At 38.0% G+C, this 23,206-nt stretch overlaps 1 protein-coding gene across 1 annotated transcript in view; it reads right to left on the bottom strand.

Annotated features, from left to right (window-relative positions):
* Positions 1-23,206, bottom strand: part of IL1RAPL2 (interleukin 1 receptor accessory protein like 2) — a 1,016,789-nt gene that overhangs the window by 41,278 nt on the left and 952,305 nt on the right. Inside the window, exon 7 of the mRNA XM_045537537.1 lies at positions 6,491-6,620. Coding sequence (XP_045393493.1) covers positions 6,491-6,620 — 130 coding nt within the window. The remainder of the gene's footprint in view (positions 1-6,490; positions 6,621-23,206) is intronic.

Below are 23,206 nucleotides of genomic sequence, written 5' to 3'. Positions count from 1 at the left end.
TTGGTCCTTAAGATAGACTCACCTTATTTCAAGAATAAAACTTTTTCAGGCCTGTATCACATTCTCTCTCTTGTTAGAGCATTTCACTCATTGGAGGAGAGGATAGTAAGGTAGAAAGAACAGAAGACCAGAAAGCAGTGAAGAACAGGAGTGAAGAAACCAAAACTAAAACAAACAAAGCCCATATTCACCTTGGAGCCTTTCAGAAATTGAATGTAAATAAAATTATTTGGATTTTAAGGAGGTTTTCTGAAAAACCTTAAGATAAATTGAATATGTTTTTCAGGTCAAGAATTATTAAAGATCTGGTAAACTGTTTTATAGTATTGTCTGAGGAAGAAAACATTTGGTATTGATAGGGCAATTTCTAAACTGAGATTTATAATCCAAAATTACTTTCCACTGGGAGAAAGCAATTGTCTTGAAATTCCCATGCAGTCTTTTTTTTGACAAACAGATGAAATTCACAACCCTGCAGGCAATCTTAAAGACGATAATTTCTTGTTTAATAGGACTGGTTCAGTTTTTCTAACTTTTTTATTAGCACTATAGGATACATACCTCACTAGCAAATTCTTTTTTTAAAATCCTCAAGCTTCTTGTAAAATTAATTAAAAGGAAGTTCTACAGAGGTGTGGAACTGGGGCGGCCTTCCTAGAATCCTCACCCCCAAAGGCTACTCCTTTTCTCGAACTCTCTGATCCCACTTTGCAAGCAGTTCCCATTAAGCTTTAACAGAAAGACAGAAATTAGGTCTTCTTCTAATGATTCCCACTGGGTTTCCTCCAAATAATTATTTAACTTCTCTGAATAGACATGGTAGAGCTTGCAGAGAGCAGCTTGTTGGAATGACTTTATAATGGTAGAAAAAAAATAACCAAGCTTGCACAATTACAGCTTATGCTACTGTACACATTAAATTCCCTTACCATCTCTACAAATGACATCTTCTGGAGTCAGTGAAAGGGTTGTGATGTAGTTCTGTGGGACAGGCTGGCAGTTATGAATGGACACTACATTGAGGTTCATATTTCCTTGGGGCTCAGTCTCCTAGCACCATCAGAGGGACAGGAGGGCTATGCCAATCTCTGCTTAGAGGGAGATAAAAGGCAATCTATATTCCCAAAGTGGGGTCTAAGTACTTTCACAATGAGTTGCAAATTGGGAGAGGCTGGGGACCACAGTGGTAAAAGGGACCCAGAGAGCAAATGAATGAGAACTCCAAAATCCTAGCTAGGATTCGATCTAATATATTAGCCAAGCTGCAGGGGAACTGCTGAAAATAGAAGTTGCACTTACTGAAGTCTGAGTGACATTATCTCATCAAGCTCTCAGTAACTATCCAAACCTTTCTATTAGGTAACTTTTTTAAAGTCCTCTATTCCTCTGTGGCAATACTCAGAGATAAAAAGTTGTAGCACCTACTTCTAGGATCAAGCTGCTGCCCAGAAATTGAGAACCTAACAGAGGAGCCAGCACTCTTGCTAGATCCAGTGCCTCTGGAGAAGCTTCTCCACAAGTCAACTCTCTGACAGCTACTTATTTACCTCCCCAGTTCTTAGATATACTTGGCAGCGCAATTCTGAAATGTGCATGCAACAGAAGAGCTATGATTCAGTTAAAATATGAGCCCAAAACAATACCTTTGATATGGTCTAAATGTTGGTGTCTCCCTCAAATTCATATGTTGGCACCTAATACCCAATGTGATAATATTAAGAGGTGGGGCCCTTGGGAAGTAATTAAGTCATGAAGGCTTATGAATAGAATTAGAACCCTCATAAAAGAGGCTTGAATGAGCTCGCTTGCCCTTTCTTCCATGGGAGGACACACAGAAGGCCTCATCTATGAGCAACAAGGCCTTCACCCGACACTAAATCTGCGGGTATCTTGAGTTTAGACTTCACAGCCTCCAGAACTGTGAGCAATAAATTTCTGTTGTTTATAAATTACCCAGGCTAAGGCATTTTGTTATACTTGCCTGAACAGACTAAGATAACCCTGAAGGATAGCCATGCATCCAGAAGTAACTTTTGTTTCCAGAACTGCCTTTGAGAGGAATCCCCTAATCAAAATCCTCAGTGTTCTGCCATCAGAAATGTTCCCTTGGAGAAAACCTGTGGGCTAGAGAAGAATATAAATCTTCTCTTGGCTCACCTAATAGTATGATTAGCAAGTTTTTTTCTATTAAACTGCTGGATTTGTTCCAATATGCCATGCTGTGTAAAACCTTGTATGCTTTGTTTCAAGGACATTGGCTTTGGAGGCTAGAAGACAGGATCTAGTAATTAATTCCTGTGTTAGCATAAATGGCCATAAACTGAAGGAATTCTGGAATCCACACAAGCTCCCCGATGGATCACAGATCATACAATACAGTCATGCACCATATGATGATGTTTCAGTCAATGATAGACCGTGTATATACAATGATGGTCCCATAAGCTTATAATGGTGATGAAAAATTCCTTTTCTATATTTAGGTATGTTTAGATGCACAAATATTTATCATTGTGCTACAATGGCCTATAGTATTCAGTATAGTAACATCCCATACAGGTTTGTAGGCTAGGAGCAGTAGGCTATATTCTGGGTTTGTGTAAGTACACTGCATGATGTTTGTGCAATGACCAAATATCCTAATGATGCACTTCTCAGAACATAGCCTGTTGTTAAGCGACTCATGGCCATATTACAAAATGGGCAACTCTGTGTTTATGTTGGCCAGGAATTTCTGCCTTTTTGTTCGCACTTCGCTGAATGTCTCTAGTTAGCTAGTGGGATTTTGTGAAATTTTCAAGATAAATTCCCTGTAACTTTCCTCCACTGCAAATACAGTTATGTACCCCTTTTTACTGGGGGTACTGGGGAAGGTGGAGAAAAAGGATGTAACCAAATCAATTAAGCAATGGCATTTTGCCAGTCCTGAAAGGCCGACTTCCTATAGCGCTTACCAGCTGGTTGACTCATTTGGCACCTAACATAGTGGCTCGTTCAGGATTTATCTGTTTCATGTATGTATGTTTTGTCTCCCACCAAATCTAATCATTTGCTGCTACAGAGAGTAGCAGTGCCTCCCTTTTCTTTTATAAAATGCTATAACTACTTTGGAATACAGTTAGGTAGATTCTTGAAAAGTTAAATAATCTCAGAGGGGAAAAAATGGACAACAGGCAAAAACTAAAAAAATCTGAATAAAGAAACACCTTTAGTTGGTAAAGTTTTTTTAAAAAAAGATTTAAAATTTTTTTAAAAAAACAAACTGAAGAAGTTAAATGTATACCTACTATAAAATTGAGCCACTCCATGTCTAGGTATTTAGCCAAGAAAATGGGAAATATAATGTGCATACAGAGACGTGCATATGAACGTTCACAGCAGCTTTATTTGTAATAGTCCCAAACTGGAAACAACACAAATGTTAATTCAAAAGGTGAATGAATAAGAAAATGGTTGTATATTCATATACTACTCAACAATAACAAAGGAATAAACTATTGATACATAAAACAAGAGGGAGAAATCTCAAAATAATTGTGTTAAGTGAAATATTCCAGAGAAAAACAAGTATTTACTGTATGATTTTGTTTATATAAACCTCTGGAAAATGCAGACTGATTTATAGTGACAGGAAAATCAGCATTGTGGGAGAAGGCAGGAGGGAAGGATTTCAAAGGGATACCAGGAAATGCAGGGATGATTAATATGTTATCTGCATTATGGTAATGGTTTCACAGGGATATACATATATCACTCAGGACTTACAGATTGTATACTTTAAATTGTGTGGTTTATTGTATGTCAATTATGCCCCAATAAAGCTGTTTATTTTTAAAAATCTACTCAGACATATACAGGAAAAGGGAGATCTTAGGCTCGTGTAATTACTACCCTTGATCACAAAACATACCTCTGAGCTTTTTGGTAGTATTCTGCTACTAATTATGTACTAGTGTACCTATCACTTGCCCTTTTGGGGACAAGTTTCTTGTTCTGAAAAAGGAAGAGTGACCTTTAAGGACTTTTATAGGCAGATATATTGATAATAATCTTAAACATGTATCTTGTAAAACTATTTAGAAGAAATTCAGTTGCATTAATTTCAAATAAATCTTAATTTGAAGTTGCCTAATAAAGTGTTATTAATCAGGACTCTTAAAGTTCAAAGGGGAATACTTAAGAATTATTTGTAGTATATTATTTTTTCAGAAAATCTGCTCTGTACCAGGTGATCAATGAGAAGGTTTTTTAAAATATAAAAACCAGATTTACTGAGAGATATAATTCATCCATTGGAAGCACACAATTCATTGTTTTCTAGGAGATTCACAGATTATGTGCAACCATCACCATGGTGAATTTGATAACATTTTCATCATCTCAAAAAGAAGCCCCAGCCTGCTTAATGGATTACAGGGTTTCCTTTTGGAGTGATGAAAATGTTTTGGAACTAGATATGGTGGTGGTTGAACAATATTGTACTAAATGCCACTGAATTTTATGCTTTAAAATGGTGTGTTTATGTTATGTTGTATTTAACCACACACGAAAAATGCACCCATACACTTTTGCTATAACCCCTATTACTCCATTCCTTCCCACCAGCCCTAAGCAACCAGTAATCTACTTCCTGTTTGTATATATTTGCTTAATATGAACATTTCATATAAATGGAATCATATAGTATGTGGATTTTTGTCACCAAGAATAATGTTTTTAAGGTTCATCCATGTTTTATGTCAGCACTTCATTCCTTTTTATGGCTAAATAATATTCCATTATATGAATATACCACATTTTATTTATCCACTCATCAGTTAAACATTTAGGTTGTTTTCTTTTTTTTCTTTTTCTTTTTTTTTTTTGTTTTTTTTGGAGACAGAGTCTCACTCTGTTGCCTGGGCTAGAGTGCCGTGGCATCAGCCTAGCTCACAGCAACCTCAAACTCCTGGGCTCAAGCAAGCCTCCTGCCTCAGCCTCCCAAGTAGCTGGGACTACAGGCATGTGCCACCATGCCAAGCTAATCTTTTCTATATATTTTCAGTTGTCCAGCTAATTTCGTTCTATTTTTTTTTTTTTAGTAGAGATGGGGTCTTGCTCTTGTTCAGGCTGGCCTCCAACTCCTGACCTCAAGTGATCCTCCCGCCTCGGCCTCCCAGAGTATAGGTTGTTTTCAATCTTTATGTGTTATAAATAATGCTGCTAAGAACACTTTTAGACAAGTTTTTGGGTGGACGTATATTTTGATTTCTTCTGGTTACATGCTTAGGAGGGGCATTGCTGCACTATATGGTAACTCTATGCTTAACCATTTGAGGAATTACCAGACTGTTACCCAAAGGGGCTGCATCATTTTACATTCCTACCAGTAGAGCATGAGGTTTTCAATTTCTCCATGTTCTCACCAATACTTGTTATAATCTGACTTTTTTAGAATAAACATCTAGTAAGTATCAATTTGTATATGTGGTTTTGATTCGCATTTCCCTGATGACTAATGAATGATGTCAGGCACATTTTCATGTTGCCTAGAAATACACTCCTATAGTCAATATTTTGCATAGGCTTCAGGAATTGTCATGAGAGTAATTATAAATTATATTTAAACATAGTAAATAATATAAGTGTACTTGTTTTATTTATACTGCTATATACTCAATAAGAAAACTGAAAAAAATACATTTTAATATCAGTTACACTGAAATATTAGATTGATTTCCACTACGTGATTCTTAACGGGGGTATAAGGGGGAAGGGTCCCAATTCCTATGAAAATGAGGAACATACATTACACATCACCATCTCTGAAACCAAATGGAAACCCCACAAACTGAGTAAGGTCGGAAAGGTTACCTATCTCTTTTTGTACAATGAGAAGGTACTAAATAGAATTAGAAAACCAATAGAATTGATATCTATACACTAGAGAGTTATCTGGGTAAGAGGAGAGTGAAAAGAGGTCTAGGCATGTGCTAAACTGAAGGATCAGTCATTTTCAGGTTGAGCGGTGGATGCTGGGAAAAATAAACACTATCCAACGTGAGTCAATAGTTATTTTGGCTGAGTACCAGCCTGCTATTGCCTCTGCAGCTTTACACTTATGACATATGAAGGTTGTCTCTTGCCAGGGAATAAATGGACATTGGCCCAGTGATCTGAAAAGTCACCTGAAAAGTTTGGAACTTTTCTGTGATCGGATGGAGTAACTATGGCCTAAGCTTCAGAAACTCAAAGAAATTTGCTCAGGCAGCTTTGGGAGGGTCATTATACCCTAAAGACATTTCCTTAGAACCAGAGATAAACCTTCTTATGTTAGAAGCTTACGCATTTGCATTTAAGGCAGTCACCCTTGCTCTCTCCACCAGATCAGCTTTTAGAGAATGGAATGATTTGGAGTTGCAATTAAAATCCTGGGTGGAATCCCTTTCAGGATGTTTCATTGCTTAACCGCAAAGACAGCAAAGAAAGATAAGCAATTCAAGTTCTGTACCTTATTTCACCTTCTCTAATGTGACCTGCCAGTTCTTCAATAAATTTCTCCCCTTTCATCCAGTAGATCATTGGCCCGGACTCTCCACTGAATCCGAAGAATGCTTTGCAAGGGATGTTCAGAGGCTTACCTGAGAATGAGAGAAAAAGAAATGAGCAAATGACTCCTGGTTATCACTGGGAGACAGGAAGGGACCATTTAACATCCAAAGGAAAACTCTGAGGTAACCTATTTTTCAACTCTTCCTCCAATCATCTTATCACTGTATATGAGAAAATTTTAAATAAGTTACAAGGGTTTCTGGGAAATGTTAAAATTCAAGGCATTATCAAAAATGAGAAAATAAAGTTAATCAGTTTTTAGAACTGTTTATTTTTACTGCTTCCCTCTCAGGAACGAATGTGAAAGAATCAAATGAAAAGAATACCTTTTTATTTTACTTTGTTTGAGACTATTAAGTACTGCTTACTTGGACTTGCCTTTGTAGCTAACATTAATCAAAAGTATAAGTTAATTTTTGTTTGGTGACAAGACATATCATCATAGACTAGCCTCTATTATTAAGAGTGCACAGGGAAAATTTGTTTATTCTGATTATTATGTATTTTAAGAAAAATTGAATAATACAAAGTATAATTGTTAATTTTAGATATGAACTTAACTGGAGTAAGGAATACCTAGATAGCTGGTAAAGCACTGTTTCTGGGTATGTCTATGAGGGTGTTTCCAGAAGAGATTGGCATTTGGATTGGTGGACTGAGTGGGGAAGCTCTGCCTCAATGTGCGTAGGAACCACCCAAGTGGCTGCCTCCCCCACCCCATAAGGGAACAAAAGGCAGAAGAAAGGTGAATTCTCTCTCTCCCTCCCACCCTCCTATTGGTTCTGTCTCTCTGGAGAACTCTAATACACAAACCAAAGGGAAAATGTTTGAATTACAAATATATCTATAAAAAGTCCATGCAGGGGAAACTGTCTTATATTGTCTGTATTCTTGTATCACTCACAGTATTTAAGTAATTCTAAGCAGTATTTAAGCACTTTTCATTATCCATCTTGTGATTTTAACTAAAATTCCGTTTTAATTGTAAATTTCTCACTACCTATATAAGCAACTGTTTCTTGCTGGCATCGATTTTATTTTGTTTTGGCAAAGTAGATCATTAAGGGAATAATGGCAGAGAGAACACATCTTGACACCTTTGACACTTACAGGAATCCCCCAATTTATAAAACATATTAGAGCATATTATTTTCTCCATAATATACAATCTTTGCCCTAGTGAAAGCACTAGATAAAGCAATTTCAAAAATATTTTTTCCTTGTAGACTTCACGGTGGACTTGTTCCCATCATCACTCTGAGCCATGAACAAATTCTCCATTTTACACTTCGATCGATCCAAAACCTCCGTGTTTTAAGAACCACTGCTTTCTGAAACCATTTCTCTTTATTTTTTATTATTATTTCAGCATATTGTGGGGGTACAAAAGTTTAGGTTATGTATATTGCCCATGCCCCCCCACCCGCCTGAGTCAGAGCTTCAAACGTGTCCATCCCCTAGACAGTGCGCATCGCACTCATTATGTATGTATACACCCATCCCCTCCCCCACCCACATCTGCCCGATGCCCGATTAATGTTATTCCTCAATGTGCTCTTAGGTGATGATCAGTGAAACCAATTCGATGGTGAGTACATGTGGTGCTTGTTTTTCCATTCTTGGGATACTTCACTTAGTAGACTGGGTTCCAGATCTATCCAGGAAAATACAAGAGGTGCTATATCACCATTGTTTCTTATAGCTGAGTAATACTCCATGGTATACATATACCACATTTTATTAATCCACTCATGTATTGATGGGCACTTGGGCTGTTTCCACATCTTTGCAATTGTGAATTGTGCTGTTATAAACATTTGGGTGCAGATGTCTTTTTTATAGAATGTCTTTTGTTCTTTTGGGTAGATGCCCAATAATGGGATTGCTGGATCTACTAGTTCTGGTGACTAAAGAGAAATAGAAACCATTTCTCTTTAGTCACCAGAACTAGTAGATGGCTTTCTTTGAGGGCCATTTTCACAAACAAACAATTTTAATGGGAATTAGGGTTTATATTAAGACAAATGGAAATTAAAGAAACCCCATAGACATGTGGATACTGGGCTGACCCCTAATAAGTGACTTGTTGCCTAATAATAGTTTTATTATAGTGCAAATGTATACCTCAGCAAAATGACATATTGTAGACCTTGGGATCATTCCATAATTGTCAAAACCTTCAATATCAAAATTCTGTCATATATATGTCTGACACAAATCTGAAACAAGCTTATTCATTGTTGCTTTGAACACGTGCTCTGTCACATAGCTGTGTAAAAGTGAAAGACAGTCTTGTATAGTAGAAAGTGCATTGGACTAAGAGGAAATTTGGATCCTAGTTTTGGATCTATCATGAACAAGCAAACTGGCCCTTGGCAGATTACCTAACATTTTATAAAGTGATTTTTCACACACACACACACACACACACACACACACACACACACACACACACACACACATATATAAAATGAGGATGGTAATAATATTTGGAAGGTTCATATAAAATAATGTATGCAAACGTCCTCGGTGAACTCAAAAGCCCCATCCAAACTTAGCATAGTGTTGTTTTCCTTCTGAGGCTTGGTCATCCAAGTAGAAGTCAAATTTGAGGCATAATCTGATGTGGATACTGAGATTGATACATGTTTATTTTGACTCTGTCAATCTATGTTCTTCTTTTATTTATGAGCTCCTCTGAGGGAATATCCTTCTCATATCAGTGTTCTATAAAGTTTTCTAAAGTCTAGAGTAGGTATGATTCACCCAAGCAGGCTCTGAGTTCTCTAAACCTGAATAGAGAGTTTTTTTCTGTGCCTGGCTACCCTTCATTCCCATGAAATTGAAGGTATTGAGGAACATCAAACCAGATGGCAGAAAATCCAGAGATTGTGATAAACATTATTATAAGCGATCCCAGTTGCTAAAACTACCAGTCTATACATTTATACATATAAACCTTGGTTGTCATTCCTTTGAGCTATGTTGAAAGAATCTATCAAATAAAATAACTTTTAGTGATTCCTAGTGTGTGGGTGCTCAGACCTGGTTTGATTTTAATGGAGAAAGACAATTATAGCAATGTGCAAAAAGGGGCCTCCATGAGATGGTCTATCAAAAATGACAGCGTCTGCTCTTTTCTTGGCACTACACACAAGGTACTGACTATTGCAGCAATTTCTCCTGGGAGGAATGTTGTTACTCTCCCATCAGACAGGTTCTTGTTAAATAAACACATGAGACAGGTATTTCAGCAGTCTAGTTTTTACACATGCTGGATAAATACCCTGAAGCCTTTTGTCAATGGCCAGAAACAGGAAAACCATCCAACTATCATACACAATACTCTGACAAATGTCCTAAAATGATCAGCTCTTGTGCCAGATTGTGAGACTCAATGTGTGCCAGGGAGTGGACACCTCCTCTTCCAAAAGGCATGAGAGAGATCGCTGCATTGATTGGGCAAATGACCTGAAACATAATCTTTCTAGGCATTTCTAAAATTTGGCTCATGTGCAAACTCCTGTCTACCATTTGCATCTCTTTGCTACTGTATAGTTTTGCCTCCAGATATTTTCAAAGTAATTCCTGTGTTACTGTATGCCCTATTAGTAGAGATGGCCAACTCACATTTACATATAAAGTAGGTTGGAGACTATCAAAATGAAAAGAACTTTGTGCCTTGGTGCTAGGCAATGAGGTAAGTGAGGCTTGCTGGAAAGTGGCATAGGTGCAGTGGATTGGCTCTCATTGCCCTCGCATCTCCCCAATTCCCTTTCTCAGAGAGCTCTGTGAGCATCTGCATTGTAAGGAGGTTACCTAGAGACCTTAAACATCTGGAAATCTCAACAGGCTTAAATTTTTATAGCCATGTATTTGCTGGACATTTGTCTTGAAATGGATAAACTCAGATTATCAATGTGTTCAGGAGGAGAGTCCCTGGGGAGAGAGCTTACACACCTATGTCCCATTAAGTTTTCTTGTGTTTTAGAGCCCAGACTTTTCAAAACCAGATCATGAGGTAAATCAAAATATAATGAAGGTTGTGATGGTAGTAGGGTTTGTGTGCCTTTGTGTATGTATGTTCGTGTATGTATGAGAGAGAGGGTGGGGTTAAGAAAGGAATGGGAGTTGGACAGGAATAGGACCCACATACGATAATTCCTACCATTTCTAAATAAAGAAGATATACATCAGTGGTGTACTGGTAAATATTTAACAACTGGCTTTCTGGAAAAAGTATGCATGTAAATATATCAGTTTATTACAAATTTTACTAATATAAAGGATGTCACACAATATACAATATAATTATTGTAAATCCTACATACTCAATTGATTCTTACAGAGTGCTTCCATTTACTTTTGTGGAACCTATGTTTGCAAATAAAACACAAGTATAGTTCTGATATGAATATTGGTCAATATTTTCTTGAACACTAATGAGAAAGGTGAAAATAAAAACAATAGATGAATGTCAGAACATCACACTTGCTTAGGTGATATGAGTGACTTCTTTTGATGAATTGGATAACAGATTCTGTTTGCATTTCATTTCCATAGCATTGTTCTTAGAAGACTGTTAAAAGAACCTGAAACTGAATCATCTGATGTGAGAGAATTGCAAATAAGGGTGGAAAGATAAAATCTATTTTATTTTGACCACATATCTTAATCACTTCTATCAGGACTTTCTAAGAATTTCTCAAGGCCAACAATTTGATTTTTAATACCTTTATCTGTATCTGACCCCCCACCTTGATGGGCTATGGATTTTCTAAAGGCCACAGATAACCATCAATGTCCTTTTCTTGCCAGTTTTTCTCCATTCTTTGTTTTTCTCCTTAAACAATTTTCAACCTCTTTTAAAGTCTCTTTTAAATTGTTCTATCATCTCTATTTCTTGCCATGCAATTTTTTTCCCATTTGTGTCAGAGGAAGCATCCTTACGGTGGTTAATTTTCTTGTGAGGTTTGTAATTTCATTACTGTGTTTTCACCTACAGCAAGGATTGTTTTCTGTGGGAGTCCCAGATGCCGAGTGTTGTAGAGGAATTCCCTCAGAGTAGTTCCAAGTTTGCCTCTGCCAAGGCCCTAGAGTTTTACTGGTTTGGAACCAGTTTCTCTGTTAATTTCTTAGCTTGGGGGTTTGCACCACATGTGGATTGTGTGAATTTAAAGTCCACACCCATGCTTGGTCCAAGTTTAGAGTTCCAATTTCTCTTACATGTCTCTTTTCATTTACGGCCATGGCTCTGGACTGAATGTGAATTTCCTGGCTCCTTTCCTGGGCCAATGAATGAGTTTTCTAGGCCCCATTTCATATACTTTTAGGCTTTATAAACCATTCAGGTTTCCAGGTTTTTTTTCTGGGAACTCAGTTCTAGCTCCATACTTTACACAGATTCTGAGCTCAAGCCCTTAGACCTCTAAGGTCCACATCTGGTTCTGATATCCCCAGGAACTATTCAACTTTAGTTTATACTCCTTTCTTTGACTCTTAGTTCCCTATTCTTTCCTAAGTCCCAAGACTTTCCCCTACTTGCTTTCAAGCTGGGATGAGCATGTAAAAATCTTTCTTCCATTTTGACCAGCATTTCTCTGTGGTTAGAATAAGAGATGAGCCTTTACCACATCAATTCAGTCTACCATACTGACTGTCTAAAGTTCCACACAGAAGTCTATAAATTGTGTATCTTTGGCCTGAATGATCAAGTTATTTAATAATTTTATTTTCACCTTTCTTACCAGGGAGCTAAACATAGAGGTTCTATTCCTGTTACTGCTAACATAAACAGATATTTTCCTTTCTTCCGTGGGCTTACACTTCAATTTGGCCTTTTGAGATGAGATTAAAAGAGGAATGGATAGTTGTGATGCCAATATGAAAGCTAGTCACCTTCCTGCTGTGCATTATGTGCTTAAGTTTGTAGCTTCACCTTTCAAGAGGTTTATTACTTCCCTAAGAAGAAAATCCACAATTGGGGCACAAATCTTTTATTTGTATTTGTGAGAGTGCCCTGAGCCACACGCTCCAGTCTAATAGGCCAGTATCAGAACACATGGAACACAGGGGCATGTTACTTTCAGCTGTGAGACATATTTTAAGAAGGTTGTTGCCAATAGTGCACTGACGTTTGTTAATTAGTTTCTTAAAAATATACAAAGGAGCCAAGATCATCATTATATTAATGCCACTCTTACACATGTGCATTCCAGTATGCTTTTCCTTGAGTGGGAGATAAAGGGTAGACTCATAACTTGCATATGAAGAATGCTCCATTGCTATGGTTTGAATGTCCCCTCCAAAACTCATGTTGAAATGTAATTGCCAGTGTAACAGTGTTGACAGTTGGGACCTTTAATAGAGCCCTTATGAATGGAGTAATGTTATTGTGGGAGTGAGTTAGTTATCACACGAGTGGGCTCCTGATAAAAGTATGAATTCAGCCCAATTTCCTATCTCTGTTTCACATGCACACCTTCCACCATGGGATGACCCTCACCTGATGCCAGCACCATGCTCTTGGACTGCCCAGCTTTCCGAACTGTGATCCAAATAATCTCTTTTTCTTATAAACTGCCCAGTCTGTAGTGTTCTGTTATAGAAGCAGAAAATGGACTAAGAGGGAAAAATTGGTACTGAGCTTGGAATTGTGGCTATAACAAATTCCAATGAAATTCAGGTGAAACTATATAAGTGGCTTTGGAACTGGGTAATGGGCAGAAACTGAAAGAATTTGAAGGAAAAGGCTAGAAAAAGTTTGTATTAACATGAACAGACCATAAAGAGTAATTCTGGTAAGGGCACAGAAGAAGAGGAGAGCTGTAGGGAGAGTCTGAATCTTTTTAGAGATTACTTAAAGGATCATGATCAGAAAGTTGGTAGAAATATGGACAATAAAGGCCATATTTGAAACTCAGTATTGAAAACTGAAGAAAATGAGGAACAAAGTATTCAAAATGAGGAACAAGGCATTAGAAACTGAAGTAAAGGCTATTCTTGTTATAACGTAGCAAAGAATTTGGTAGAATTGTGTCTGTGTCCTAGAACTTATGAAATGAAGACATTAATAGAGATGAACTAGGATATCTGGTGGAAGACATACTTAAGTAGCAAAGCACTCAGGCTGCTGCATGGCTACTTTTAACTGTGCACAGTGAGATGTGAGAGCAAAGAGATGACCTAGAGATGGGATTTATAATTGAAAGGGAGGAAGAGTAGAAAGATTTGGAAAATTTGCAGCCTGGCCACATAAAGAGTGAAAAGGCATCTTTAGAAGAGAATACTAGGGGTATGGCCAAGTGACCATTTGTTAAAGGGATTAATATGGATAGAAGGAACCAGGTGTCATCCATCAAGACGATGGGAAAAACACTCCAAAGGCATTTTGGAGATCTTCAAGGCTGAGCCTCCTATCACAGGCTCAGAGCTCCAGGAAGACAGAATGGTTTCAGAGGACAGGCCCAGGACAGCCTCCACGAGCTCATTGCCCAAGGCCACCTCAGGACTCTGCTCTTTGTATTATAGTGAGATACCCTTCGGCTGCTCTAGCCATGGCCAAAGCAGGCCCAGGTGCAGCTCAACCTGCCACTGTGGAAGGTATATGTGATAGATCTTGGTGGTGTCCATGTACTGTTAAGTCTGTAGGCTTGCAGAATACAAGAGCTGTGTGGGCATGGCTACCTCTACCTAGATTTCAAAGGATGTCACTGATAGCCTGGGATTGCAGGCTGAAAACTGCCACAGAGGCAGAGCTGCCACAGAGAGTTCCCACTAGGACAATGCCTGGTGGGGCTATAGCAGTAAGGCCACCTCAGAGACCCCACAACTGTAGAGTCATCAGCATACAACACCCACCTGGAAAAGCTACAGGCACAAGACTCCAACCTGTGAGAATTGCTGCATGGGCTGAGACCAGCAAAGCCATAGAAGTGGGGCCGTCCACAGCTTTGGGGGCCCAGCTTCCCAGTGTGCCCAGGATGTGGGACATGGAGTCAAAGGAAATTATTCTCCAGCTTTAAGATTTAATGCTGTTTGTCCTGAGGGCTTTTGGACTTACTTGAGAGCAGTTACCCCTTTCTTCTTGTCCATTTCTCCCTTTTGGAATGGGAATGTCTATCCTATGCCTGTCCCACCATTGTATTTTGGAAGTAGACAACTTGTTTTGATTTTATAGGCTCATAGCTGGAGGAATTTGTCCCAGGACAAATCATTCCTTGAGTCTCACCCATACCTAGTTAAATAAAACTTTAGACTTTGGACCTTTGAATTGATATAGGAATGATTTAAGACTTTGGGGGTATTGGGGTAAAATGAATATATTTTGCATTGTGAGAAGGATACAAGTTTCAGGGAGCCAGGGGCTGAATGCTATGGTTTGAACGTCCCCTCCAAAACTCATGTTGAAATTTAATTGCCAATGTAACTATGTTGAGAAGCAAAGTAAAACTCAATGGAAATTAAGCAGGGGGGAGGGGGGAGGAGGGGTTGGGTAAATTCACACCTAATGGGTACAGTGCACACCATCTGGGTGAAGGGGACACTTATGACTCAAACTGTACAAAAGAAATACATGTAACTAAAATGTTTGTCCCCCCCCTAATATTCTGGAAAAAAAAAAGAATAGAGAAGTGGGATCTTTAAGAGGTGATTAGGTCATGAGGGCTCTGCTCTCATGCACAGACAAATATCATTATCATAGGAGTGAGATAGTTATCTTGAGAGTGGGCTCCTGATAAAGGATGAATTCAACCTGATTTCCTCTCTCTGCCTCCACATGCCTATTCTCACCATTGATGCCTTTCACCACAGGATGACCCTCAACAGATGTTGACGCCATGCTCTTGAACTTCTTAGTCTGCAAAACCATGAGCCAGATAAATCTCTATTCTTTATAAATTTCCCACTCTCTATTGTTCTGTTACAGGAGCAGAAAATGGAATAATACACTCATTAAGTTTTTCTTGCAGTATAGTGCATGTCATTTGTCCAGTAAGATAGGAAGGAAAAAGCTGAGAACCAATGATCCATGGGTGTGGCTTGCCTGAAAGGGACAGAAACACGTAGTCTCTCATTCTGAAAATATATATAACAAAATAGCTCAGTGTGATTTTTATCACAAGGTAGCTCATCATTCCTCACACTGACCCTTCCTATCAGTCATCTAATAACGTCAAGTACCCACTTACAGCCAAAGGTATACTGGTAAAAATACCAGGGTCCTTGCTTTCTTTGAGATTACATTCTCAAGTAAACTGAATCGATCATTAAGATTTAGGAACAAGCTCAGACAGAAATTAACTGACTTTTCTCAGGTCAAATTATGAGCCAGATTCAATGCTGAAAAAAGAATTCATGTCTTCCAATATGTAGTACAGTGTTCACTCTACTAGAGATAATGTTGCCTTTCCATTTCTCTACCTTGGGAACCGTCACAGAGGTAAATTCTAAATTAGAGTTGAGAGCAAGCTATTATGAAGCAAAAGGAAGGAAGAAAGAATGTATTTCTTCCAGTAAAATATAAAGGGAGATGAAAAATTGATGAGGCAGAGAGACATGAGTTAGGTGTCCCAGATGGTAGGAACTATGGAAATGTAGGGTTTTGTACCCAGAAAACAGTAAGACTGTGAGAGAAGAAAGTGGGTGCTGATGCTAATTGATCAGGGAAGGAAGAAGACTGGGAGACAATACTTGAGTACGTTTAGACTAGAATAATCATTTGGGAGAGAGAAAGAAAGAGACAGATTAAGAAAGAGGCTAAGACCCTTAAACTTTCTACTATTTCTTGTTTCACAATGTATGTGAAGCCAGGAAATGTTTTGGGAGAATGGTGGTTATTTGCCTGAGCTAAAGGGAAGTAGCACAGCAGCCGCCTTCAAAGTAAGATGACACATAGCACTGTTTTTATGGTTAAAAGTATAAGTTATGGGTTTGTTTTGGTCTACAATTGGCTCAAAGGGATAAATGGCGCAAAGCACACTGGAGGATGGACTGTTTAGTTATAAGACTTACCTAGCTGTATCGCCAAGTAGGCTCAATCCCAATAAAAGCTTCTGTTACTGAATTTTTTTTAAGAGGAAATGAACAAACCCCCCACTGTGACTACACATAATGCCCATAAACATTGCTTACTTTTCCCTCTTTCATCCTGTTAGGACAAGGATTGGTTGGCTTGGTGTCTGAAGATCCTAGTTTTCTCAGTCATATCTCCCATTTAAGAGCATTGGGTGTAGGCAAGGCAGAAACATGTCATGGAAACAGTGTGTTGCTGGGGTCAGGACACCAAAATTATAGCTCCAGCCTTTCCACTACATCACTGTGATTTTCTGTTTTTGACAAGTCCATTCCCCTAATGAGCCTCCATTTCTTCTTCTAAAAAATGATAGGGTCAACTGAGAGAATCTCTAAGGAACTGTACATATTTCATGTTCTTGTATTTTAAGTAGTTGGCCTAGCATAGTGAGCATTAGGATTTTCCAGGTGGGAGGTATTGCTTCACTTTGAGTCGTAGCTTTCAAATCTAGAAGTCATTAGTGAGTTCTTTTTGCAAAAAAAGAGGATGTGAATCTCTCTGCCTCGGGTAGGTTTTAGCTTTAGCTCCAAGGTCGTAGTGTCTTATGTCTGAATCAACCAGCCTGCTGTGCATGGAGTCCCAGTTCCTGTGTATCCCCTAACCTCTGATGGTTTGCTTCAGAATGTGTTTCCTTCCTATGAGTCCTATCTTGCCTTAAACCTTAGTTCCTATCTGCCCTACTGACTCCTGGCTGCTTCTATTGGCTGTGCTGATCTTGGCTTATGACCCTGCTTTCCTTGACCCAATGCTCTCCATATTTCAGCTTGACAAAGGGATTTTGAAAAGCTCCCCATGGAAAAAGACAAAGTCCTTGGATATTAACTCAGTATGCTAGCATGTCCAATTTGTACTCAGCAAATTGAGCTGTCAGGAGAGTTGAAGTAAGCAAAAACACTATTTGTATGTGTGTATTTAAATGTGTGATAGCTGCAAAAGAATTCATTTGGATTGAATTAATAGTTCAAAATTAAATGCACATGATTCTTTATATTGTGTTAGGTGGAGGAAAAATACAGGTCACTTCTATAAATGCTTTAAGATTAAATGACTCCATTTTTTTTTTAAATTCCCTTATTGATTTAGAAATCTAGGTTTGTATAGTAGCCAACCTGTGTAATGATATCAATTGAAAAATAATTTAAATCCATATTACATTTATATTTGAAGTTATTTTCATGTATTTCAAAAGTTATTTACTTGGTTTCATATTATGAAATTAAGTGCTAAGGCTTATAAGGTTATATCTGTTCTAGCAACCAGAAAAGAGCATCGTAAAAATAGAACACGGAATAACCATTACTTCCTCTAAAAGAGGTCACCTCTGTCATTTGAGAACATCTGATTGGAAACAGAAATCTTTTTCACTTTCTCAACTTCTGTACCATCAAAAGTACTTGCGAATCCCTTAGTGATAAGATCGCAACTTTTGGTACTAGGAATGACGTGCTAGTCAAATCCTGTTGTACAAGTTTGGAGGAAAAAAGAATCAATACACACATGGCAATTCTCACTGTGTATTTGAAGATTGATCCAGGTATTATATGGTGACTGAAAAAAATACTGATGTATTTTCTGGACATAATAGTGTGATTTAAAACTTGGCTGTAGAAAGCTTTAAAAAAAATCGTCAAATAAATAAATAAATAAAATGTGGCTGTGGTTTTAACATAGGTGCCATTCACTTTGATAAGTCTTGTTGGCTGTCTGCAGGCTGTGACTCCAGAAATGACGTTTCAAATAATCCCACAAGGATCCTTTAATCCTTCACAAAATGGAAGTATCAAGGTCTAATGCCTAGTTGAGAAAATGAAACCCAAAGCTGTCCACATATTACTGATCAGATGCATGTCACACTATTGATTTTCTGAAGTTCTATAAGGGTTCTTTTGGACTATTAATGTCCCTTGACCACAAATCCCTCTGGTCTTGCCATACATGATACTGTATTTTGTAGCCTACTTGACTGGCATGACTTTACCTTCAGCTTTTGCACACTTAAAGCCTCACCCATCAAGATCTAGCTCAAATGTCACTTATCCCACGAAGCCAGCACTGACTACCCTAGCGCACACTGACTTCTTTCCTTTCTCCGAATCCCATTTGCATGTATGTCATAGGGTGTTAAAAGTTTAGCTGTGCTCTGCTTCATATAATTATTACAATAAAAATAAGCTAAGTGCTTAATATGTCCTGCCCAAGTTTATCCTCACAGAAACCCAGTGAATAAGGTATCATTTTTAGTTTACAAATGAGCAAACAAAAGCAGAGAGAGGTTCAACAACTCATCTGAAGCCACAAATATTATAAGTGGCAGAGATTTAAAACCAGACTGAGACTCCAGAGCCAAAGATCCTAAACCACTTTTCCATACTGCCTTTCACAGATGTTTGCCTCTTCTTTCCAACTAAATGTTATGGTCTTTAAGGATGGAAACCATATCTTATATTTTACTTTCACTTCCTTAGAGGAACTAGTATGGTGCAAGGCATATAGTTGTGCTACATAATACTTGCTTGATCCTCAAAAGCTTAGCTCAAGTTCCCTAATTTTTCTTAGTTTTCAATGGTTTTTCTTTTGCAGCATGAAATGTATCTTTGTAAATCTTCCCAAATACATTTTGGAATAAACCAGGGTACAAATAATAAATACCCTGTAGTTTTCCCCTTTTAAAGAAGGAGGAGGGAGGAAAGGAAAAGGAGGAGGAAAAGACACAATCTGGCTTGCCTTTTCAAAAGTTCCCTCAAGGCAGAGTCAACAGCAAAATGGGAAGACAGAACTTCAGTGGTTATATGCCTGTGCAAATTAGCCAGAGTGCTGTGTGCAGGCAATACCAATCAGTGATAGTCACCATCTCTTTTTGTTTGAGTTTCAGATTTTATCTCGAATTATTCTCTGTATTGAATCTTTCTTTCCCCATGTCCATAAGCTCCTGAAGAGAGAAGGGAATGAGTTCAATGGATCTTGAATGGGAGAGTGTGGCAGTTACATTCCATTTATTTCATAAGTTCAAATATTTTTTTCTGTTCTTTGAAGCTGGAAGGATGCATAAATGACAGAAAATAGAGGATTTTGAAGCTAATTATTACAGTTAGCAATATCGTAATAAACAAGAAGTCATTTCCTCTTCATGTCTCTGCTGAAAATGTATAATTAAAAGAAATAAAGACCCATTGTTGCTCACAAGAAAAGTCAGAAGCCAAGTTGAGTCTTAATGTCAGAACAGCCCGTAACCTCATTCAGAAAGTTGGTGAAGTGTACTTTGTGGTTCTCTGGTATCCTCCAGTGCTCTATTCCATTCCTTGAGCCATGTAATCCCCAGTTCTGGGTCCTCACTTTGCTCCTCCTGTAACACTTAGCCAACCACCCTGCTGGGAATAGATTCCCCACCCCATCATTGTTCTCGCCTTCCCTGTTGGTGTCAAGCACTGCCCTTAGCCACTCAGCCTTGCTACCTTACATGCCCCCTTCCCACTGTCACTTTCCACTACTAATTCTTTGTACCTTCCACGGTGAAACAATTGGCTAGTTTTATAAAATAATGCCCAGTCATTTGCTAATATGGGATAAAGCTAAAGAAGGGAGTTCTTCATACCCTTTTTTGTAATGTGCATTTTTTCTTTGAAAATTATTGTGCATCTTTAGCAAAGTTTTTCAAAGAGAAGGACAATTGTTGAGCAATAAGAATTGCTTAACATAGCAGGGCTTTCTAAAATTCCTCTCTACTCATCTGTTGACTAAAAATCCTCACAAAGCGGTTGCTCAACAATCTTTTCTCTCTCTCTCCTTCAAAATTCTCTCCCAAGGCCACAGGGAATGCTCCTGTCTCCTCAGCCATCCCCACTCTTCCTATCCTCTGGATCTGGTCCTATTTTTCATGAATTGTTCCCTGCCCTTTCCTTTATACAGCCTCCATAAAGCTATGATTTTTTAGTATAAAATAATAAAGGCTTATAAAATTCAATCACACTGCAACCTCCCAATTACACTGTTAATTGCTTTATAAGTATCTGGTAAGTAGGCTGCTGGAAAGAGTGATCTCTCTGTATTTTGAATGTCCATAGCTTTTATGTTTTGTTCCATAGGCAGCCACTTTATTTTAACAAACATATAACAAGTACCTATTATGGGCAAGATACTTTCCTAGGTACATCCCTAGGGGAGATGTTTAATATAATATTAAATAATACGTGGTGAGTCTCTGTTTTCAAGGATTGTAGTGTCACTAAAAACTCTTTATCAAAGATAGTTTCATTTGGTAGTTTTCTCATCACCTGTTTTTGTTTAGTCTTCTGAACTTTTTCACAAACTTCCTAGAGCCAGGATTGTGCCTTATACTGTTCCTTATTTCCCACAGTGTGACTGTTTTACAAGATGTAGACCAGGAGTGACCTAGTTGGGAAAAAAACTCTCAAAGCCAATTGTTTCTGTCACACTCTCCTCTCTATTTGACTGGAGTCAACAGGAGCCTCAACATCCTTCTACCCTGGTGCATTCCCAACACTGTCTTTCAATTACTTCTTGTGGTCAAAAACCTGATTAGAAACAACTTCTTTCCCCTGCAGCTCTCAAGTTAAAAAGACACTCAAAGGTGAGTTTCCTTAACCACTCAACTCCGAAAATAAAGGAAGTCATCTGTCTGGATGCATTTGGGCTAGAAACTGGTCAATGTGAGTTGTTCGTGAGCTGGCCCTTTGCCACATCAACGTTCATGGTCATCTGATGGAAAGTTTTCAGTTTGTCAGCTAGAAATGGGCTGGGAAAGCAGCTGAAAACAGAGGAAAACAGGGCCACATCTTTTGGGAGAAATATTCAAGTTGACAATGTCAAATAGTCTCTGCAACTAGAAGTATAGTTAGTGATTGAAAAGCCCCGGCACTCTTGTTATCTCTGTTCCTTGTATCGAATATCATAACCACACAATGAAACCCTTGGTTTTCTGCATGCAATTTTCTCAATAAATCAGACATTGAGCTCCCTAAGGATAAAGAGCTAGATCTTTTCTTCTATCCTCTTTAGTAGCTAGCACAGTGCTAGGCACACAGAAGGTTTGAATTGATTTGCTGGCTAGAATACCCCTAGTTTAATGATGGGTCAGATTGCATACAGAAAAGGAAGATATGCCTGTTTTAATCAAATCTCATTTTATTTATGCTTTTTCTTTCTAGGAGATGGTGCTCTTGGCCATAGTTTCATTTTCACTGTTGTCACTTTTTTAGTATGTGAAGGAACCATAACTTCCAGGCCTTTCTTTAGTAGTCTATTGTCAGTTGCATCTCCTCTTATTTCCTTATTCCTAACATTTACCCCAACCCTTTCCTTTCTTATCTGCAAATGGCTAGTCTTAGTTCTCTCAAGTTCTGTGAATAATTTCTTTCCTGCGTTTATATTGTTACCTTGAATGTATTTATAGACAGGAGCTAGGTCCCCACTAGAATAGCCTGCTGTACTTAGCAGCTTCTAGCTCCATGAGTCTTTCCTTAGAACATTCTAGTTTCCTCTTTTTGTACTTTGTATTTCATATTTTCTTCTGTCGATCCACACTCTTCCTATACATGTTACAAGAAATACTTACATCATTCCAGATTTTGTCTTTTCAAGGTCAAAATTACCTGAATATAATTATCCATGTTTATCTACAAAGAGGGGACAGGGAAAACAGAGTTTATTGAAATCCATAAATAATAGGAAACTACATTTTGTGTATTAATTTGAACTTGTCTTCAAAGTTTATTCCTCAAAGACAAAGGAGCCAAACTGACTTGGCTCTTAATTCTATTCCCTGCCTGTTCACTAAATAAGGAAAGAAAAGCAGAGCAGTAATTTAGCAGATAAAAGGAAGGACAATAAAGCATCTGAACTGTACAACCAATTCCTGCATAGTTTCCAGCTGTCTGTATTTTTTCTCTTTGGCCTAGACATACACATGCACACATGTATATACACCGACGCATGCACATATATCTACTTATGTAGATATTTTTATTTTCTATCTACATTTCTCCATCTACTTATCCAACTGTCTGTCTATCTACCTGTCATCTATGTATTTCTCTCTCTCTCTCTCTCTCTCTCTCAGTAATGTGGCATTTTAGCCCTGAATTAATTATACCAGCCTTTGCCACATCCTCCTACACTGTGTATGTGTGCACATGAGTGTACCTCAAAAATTATCTCAAGTGTGACCTATTGACCAAAGTGGTACATCTGCTATGCACATAGCTCTGCTGATAACCTGAGGAGATGGCATGACAGAACACCACAGAAAACAGTTCAACAAGAAAAATGTTCTTACTGAATTTACACTTAGTATATGGCATACAGTAGAACCTTAACATTAAAAATGCTGTTAATTTAGAACAAAGATTGCTAAAGCAAGGAAGAAAATAGTATAGATAAGATTTTAAGAAGGCTATTTAATGTTTTAAATACTTTGACAAGGAGAATGATTTCAAGTTCTTTAAAACAACAAACATATAAGCAATTTGCTAGCTGCCAACCATTCCTGTCTACTTGTTAAGGCTCCACTGGCAAATGAGGTCA

The sequence above is a fragment of the Lemur catta genome, chromosome X (assembly GCF_020740605.2).
Source record: "Lemur catta isolate mLemCat1 chromosome X, mLemCat1.pri, whole genome shotgun sequence".
Taxonomy (NCBI): Eukaryota; Metazoa; Chordata; class Mammalia; order Primates; family Lemuridae; genus Lemur; species Lemur catta.
This window is presented reverse-complemented; position numbering and strand designations above follow the sequence as displayed.